The 6313-nt window shown below is 39.2% G+C and overlaps 1 protein-coding gene across 1 annotated transcript; it reads right to left on the bottom strand.

Moving 5' to 3' along the window:
- Positions 1-5089: 5089 nt before the first annotated feature.
- LOC142850897 (olfactory receptor 5P69-like) lies at positions 5090-6035 on the bottom strand. Its single transcript, XM_075974800.1, has one exon. It carries the CDS (start codon positions 6032-6034, stop codon positions 5090-5092), a length of 945 nt encoding a protein of 314 aa, XP_075830915.1. The 5' UTR covers position 6035.
- Positions 6036-6313: the final 278 nt, after the last annotated feature.

Below are 6313 nucleotides of genomic sequence, written 5' to 3'. Positions count from 1 at the left end.
GATCTGCACTGACAAAAAACAGACAAAGACAGACAAGACTTTGAACACAGATAGACTTACCATGGTTAATCAGAATAAACCTTCAGGTCAGAGGTCCCAATGGGGATCTCTGGGGATCTGGACAAGCCCCCAAATGCTATGTCTAGTCCATGGGGACCCCAAAAGATGACCAGGGAGATCAACTTACCAAAATGCAAAAGCAAGGTTTATTGTGTGCACCGGCAGGGACCTCACCAGCACAGCAGAGAGGGGAGGTACCATATTCTTCTACTGGGCATTATTTAAAGGCAAAAACTAGAAAAGTTACATTAGCCAAGTGTGGAGTGATGGGTTCAATCCTGATTGGCTCATGTCTAGGGACTTTTGAGAAATTTTATTTTCGAAGCTCACTGTTGTTTGTCAAGTTTTCTTATTGGCTGACCTTCAGGTGGGGACATCCTGTGGTTTTCTGTACTTTCTAATGGCTACCTTGTTACTTTTGCCCCTAATCATTTCTGAGGACTAGAATGTTTTACAGGAAATAGCATACACAAGACACAAGATGGGGTGGAGGACAACATGGAAAGAACAGGTATGTGGATATTGCCATTTATGAATCATTAAGAATAGGTCGATAGTAGATAATAGGAGTGGATATTTTCTCAATGTGTTTTGCACATGCTTTAGACTGTCAAAATTAGAGGCATCTGTGATATTTACTCACTAATGCAAAGATATAGGAGGGGGAAATGGAAGGGGAGGAGAATATGAGGGAATGGGATGGTTGAGATGGGGGAAGGACAGAGAGAGAGAGAGAGAGAGAGAGAGAGAGAGAGAGAGAGAGAGAGAGAGAGAGAGAGAGAGAAGAGTAAAATGTCTTGATAGAGGGAGCCATTATGGGGCTAACAAGAAACCTGGCACTAAGGAAATTCCCAAGAATCCACACCAATGACCCTACCGAAGATCCTAAGCAGTAGTGAAGAGGATGCCTGAATTTTCCTTTCCTCAGAATCAGATTGATGACTACCTTAATTATCGTCATAGAACCTTCACCTAGCAAATGATGGAAGCTGGTGCAGCAATTCACAGAGAGCTCCCACACGTCCAGTCAAAGAGAGGGAGTAGGAGCAAAAGGGTCAACACCATGATGGGGATACCCACTGAAACAACTTATCTGAGCTCATGGGAGCTCACTGACTCTGGACTGACAGAGGGAACCAGTAGAGGACCAAACTAGATTCTCTGAATATGGGTGATAATTGTATGGCTACGGCAGTCTGTGGGGCCACTGGCAGTGGGACCAGATTTATTCCTACTGCTTGAATTTGGTTCTCAAAGCCCATTCTCTTTGAAGGAATACATTGTTCAGCCTAGACATAGTGGGCAATGGCTGTGGCCATGCCTCAAAGCAATGTGCTAGACTTCGTTTACTCCCCATGGGAAGCCTTACCAACTGAGTAGTGGATGGGGGCGGTCTGGGGGAAGGTATGGGAGAGGGAAAAGTGAAGGGAGTGGGAACTAGGATTGGTATGTGAAATGAGAAAAAGTTGTTTTAAAAAATAAATTAATTGATTAAAAAAGAAACCAGTCATCTCCAAGAAGCTTTAAAAAAGAGAAAAGACAGAGAATTGTCATGAGAAAAGGAAATGACAGTATCTACTCAAAGTACATTTTAAGAAGTTACAAATTTCACACAAAGGGAAATTTATCCATCTAGGACTACTGAAAAGCTTCATTCAATGTAATAATTGTTAGTTGTGCTTAGATAATTCTAACACTATCATTCCAGGAGACAGACTAGGAAGTGAACTCTACAACTGCAGAAGACAGAGACAATATAAATCAGTTACATAGAGAAGTTAGAAAAGAACAATACAGATTGAAAGATATGGGGAGACAAAACTTTTTGACTGTTAGGTGGAGAAATGGTTGGGGAAGTCTTTCTGTCTATGTGTTGCTTTCATTGGTTAATGAACAAAGGAACTGCTTTGGGCCTATAGCAGAGCTATAGGGGAACAGAAATAGCTAGGGAAAACTAAATAACATGCTGGGAGAAAGGAGGCAGAGGGAGAGGGACACCATGGATCCACTGCCAGAGACATGCTGAAACTTTGCTGGTAGGCTACAATCTCATGGTGATACACAGATTAATGGAGATGGGTGAAATTAATATATAAGAGTTAACCAATAAGAAGTTAGAGCTAATGGGCCACGCAGTGTTTTAAATAATATAGTTTCTGTGTGGTTATTTTGGTTTTGCCGGGATGAATAAGCAGCTCCTCCTCCTATAGAGATCAATCAAAGAGGAAGCATCCCATGACTCCTATGGCCCAGATGTGTTGAATGGGTGCTGTGATCTGCACTATTCTCCTGTAGAAGTTCTCAGGTAAAGTAGGAAAGCAGAGGCTAATATACATATCAGGAAATTTGTTACTAATATTATGACAATTGATATCAAAGGAACAGGCACTGTAAGATTCAGTACCTAGGTAAAAGAGAGAAATTCCTTAAGTTTACATAGACAAGCTCTTTCCAATATATCCCCTTTTTATTTTAAAAAATGAATTAGTTTCTTTTTACGTTTTATGTGTATGAGTGCTTTGAAAGCATGGATATATACCATGTACATGCCTACTTCCTAGAGAAGGGAGAAGATTGTGTTGAATCTACTAGACTTGCGATTGCAGATTGTTGTTAGCCACAGTGTGGCTTCTGGGAACTGAACCTATGTCCTATACAAGAATAGTGTGTGCTCTTCAACACTCAGTCATTTTCCAGTCCATTCAATTTACTATTAATTCCACCCATATTCCTTGTCATGTATTTCTAGTTTGTCTAGACTGCTTCTTCTTTTATCTGTTTCCCGTGTGTGTGTGTGTGTGTGTGTGTGTGTGTGTGTGTGTGTGTGTGTTTAAGAGCACAAATTAGGTGAGTTGGTTCTTTCTTTCCACCATGTGATCAAAGCAAGATTATCATGCTTGGCTTGTTGGCAATGAACTTACCTGTTGAGCCTCTGCTTCTTGATCTTAACAACTCTCATGTTAGAAGATTTATACCTACCTCCCCTGACATTTTGTTGCTAGCCTTTTTCACTCAAAAAAAATTTCAAAATGCCTCATAAAATTTTTAAGGTGTTTTTGACTACATGAGACCTTAGATATTTAGCATATAAACCCCAAGTTCCTGAACACAAAGACTAGCCTCACCATAAACAGTAAATCCACATCTCTGAGATTAAAATATCCAGCTCTTTTCTCCATTTTACGTTAGGTATAAACTGACCATTGATAGCTGAGAAATAATAAATTAATGAGCAGCAAGAAACGTTAATTTACATATCAATGAAAATTTCAGGCTTATTCTTTACATATTTGAAAATAGTTTAGGGGGAAGGCATCAAAAAACCAGTAGTATCTTTCTTCGTGGCTTAAAATTATCTTTGGAACATTCTATCAACTTTGGAATTATTTTACAGGTAGATACAAGATAACAATTGAGACACTGAAAAATAAAGGTGGCTATGATGGTTCTGAGTAGTGTTAGCCTATGTAGGATAGCAATGAAACCTCCATGGGTCAAGTGATATTTAAACAGGAAACTAAGAAGGGCTCAGGTTATGGAGAGTGGGCAAAAAGCCACCAGACAGAAAATAGCAAGTACCCTCAGCCTGAGAATTTCAAGAATTAAAAAGCAAGTCAGAGTATTCCAAGAAGGCACTTGTGGAAAATAAGTGAGTATTTGGATTCTACTTAAAAGAGCATTTAGAATCTATTCTTTTCTAAATATAAATTCTCTAAAGAGTATTTGGGTTCTATTATATTTTATTCCAAAGTGAATAGAATGAATTGGATCTTTAAAATAGGAGTAGCCTAATATAACAGTGCTTAAAAGTATATGTCCTATAGACAATTAATGACAGCATTTCAAGTAAAATAAACATCAACCTGGCAAGATATACCCCTGGAGCTATAGTATGGGAGTTAATAATTACTTTCTGAGTGGATCTAGATTTAACTCCACAAGATGAAAATTACCTAACACCACTATCAGGTCCAAAATCTGAGCTAAACATGTCATAAATCCTAGGGAAGAACCCACCATCATTATTCCCCCTAATAGACATAGTGTTAAAACAGTTTTCCATGGCATATCATTATACCCACAGATTAGTTCATTTCCCAACCCTTGATTAGCACACAAATCATGAACATAGAGAGTTAGAGACTGTGGAAGACTCAGCACAATATCTGTATCATACCTCCTTCCTCCCAAGCTCAGGAATTGTCATGAAATGTAGGTGGAAAGATTGTAAGAGCAAGAGCTGGTGGATGGCTATAAATAACAATGTTTTCATAACACCACAGAAAGATTTCAGATATGAGCTCATGTTATCTATGTCAGCATGCACAAGCTCAAACCAGACAAAATCCCAGCATATAGAGAGGCCATGAGCATGAAGACCACCACCAATAGCTGAGGAATTATTGGCAAATGATATCTTTTAGGAGAAGGAGAGTCAGTTTTCTTTTAAGGGTGTGGCATCTGGTAGGTGAAGCATGCTTCACTTGAAGCCTAAAGTTCTAAGTATGTACAGGTAACACAAGTTGGATGATTAAAGAGAAAGCTTGGTTTATAGGAGAGGTAATTACAATGAGATGAGTTAGAAGAGGGGGTGAATATGATCAAAATATACTGCATAATATTTTAAAGACACATTTAAAAAACAAAAAGGAAAATGCAATAAATACAACAACTACATATACTGGGAGAAAAAAAGATGAACACAAAGGGAATAACAAGGGGCTGGAGAGATGGCTCAGAGGTTAAGAGCATCTTCCAAAGGTCCTGAGTTCAATTCCCAGCAACCACATGGTGGCTCACAACCATCTGTAATAGAGTCTGGTGCCCTCTTCTGGCCTGACGGCACACACAAAGACAGAATCTTGTATACACAATAAATAAATAAATATTTTTTTTAAAAAAATAACAAGAACACTAATAGCCAAACTGGAGATGGTGGTCCAGTTGTTTTGGTATAATTGTCATTATTAAATTAAGTCATACAGAAATTTTCATTATTAAATTAAGTCATCCAGAACAATAAATTACCCTATGAAAATATTTTCTTAACAAGTTGTCTCTTCAGAGCATCCTTAATCTCATTATTCCTGAGACTATAGATGAGGGGGTTCAACATGGGGATCACCACCATGTAGAACACAGATAACACCTTGTTCTGGTCTGTGGAGTAGCTGGACTTGGGCATCACATAGATGAATGTGGTGGTCCCATAGAAGAGAGTGACAGCAGTGAGGTGGGAGGTACAGGTGGAGATGGCCTTCTGGCGGCCCTCAGTGGAGCGCATCTTCAGAATGGTGATGAGGATGTAGGTGTAGGAGACAACAATGACAAATACTGTGATCATGATTACTGATCCAGCAGAAAATGAGGTAACAATGACAGAGACACTAACATCAGAACAGGAGAGTTCCATCAAAGGAGCAAAGTCACAGTAAAAGTGATTGACTCTATTTGGTCCACAGAAAACAAAATAATGAAAGGAAAGGCCAAAGGAGAAAGCATCAAGAAAACTCCCTATATAACATCCTGCAACTAACTGGATACAGACTTGTGTGGACATTTTGGTTGAATACAGCAGTGGGTTGCAAATTGCTATGAAGCGATCATAAGCCATGGCAGCTAGAAGAAAGCATTCAAGTGTTCCAAAAAAAGCAGCTGAGCCAAACTGTATAAAACATCCAAGATATGAGATAGTACTTTGATTTACCAGGAAGTTGACAAGCATTTTGGCTGTGACAGAAGATGAGAGGCCTATGTCAGTAGAAGCCAAGTGACTGAGAAAAAAGTACATGGGGTGATGGAGCTGGGAAGAGACTCTGATGAGGAGGATGGTGCTGAGGTTCCCAGACACAGTGACCAGGTAGATGCACAGGATGATGGTGAAGAGGACGACTCTAAGGACTGGGTCATCTGTCAATCCCAGTAAAATGAACTCTGTCACTACAGTGTGGTTTCCACTCTCCAGGAAAGCCATGGGACAGTGGAGCTGCTGCCAGAGCAAGGCTGTGAGGGAGACATTACAGGAAGAGCTTTAGAAATAGGTCACTTCATTTCATTTAATACATACGTGGAGATCATTACCAACTAATGCACTTTCCAAAACATTGAACGAACCATGGATGATTTATTTGGGCTGTCATTATTTTATATGTGAGGCCCTCAATTATTTAAACAATAAAGCTAGAATGCTTTTGTAAATAAAAAATAATTTCTAAGTCATCTCACCAGGTTAAGTTTAATAATTTTAAACTTT

Source organism: Microtus pennsylvanicus, chromosome 5 (assembly GCF_037038515.1).
Source record: "Microtus pennsylvanicus isolate mMicPen1 chromosome 5, mMicPen1.hap1, whole genome shotgun sequence".
NCBI lineage: Eukaryota > Metazoa > Chordata > Mammalia > Rodentia > Cricetidae > Microtus > Microtus pennsylvanicus.
This window is presented reverse-complemented; position numbering and strand designations above follow the sequence as displayed.

Excerpts from the sequence above, each read along its gene's own strand:
- LOC142850897 (XM_075974800.1), bottom strand. The coding sequence starts at position 6,034 with ATGGCTTTCCTGGAGAGTGGAAACCACACTGTAGTGACAGAGTTCATT.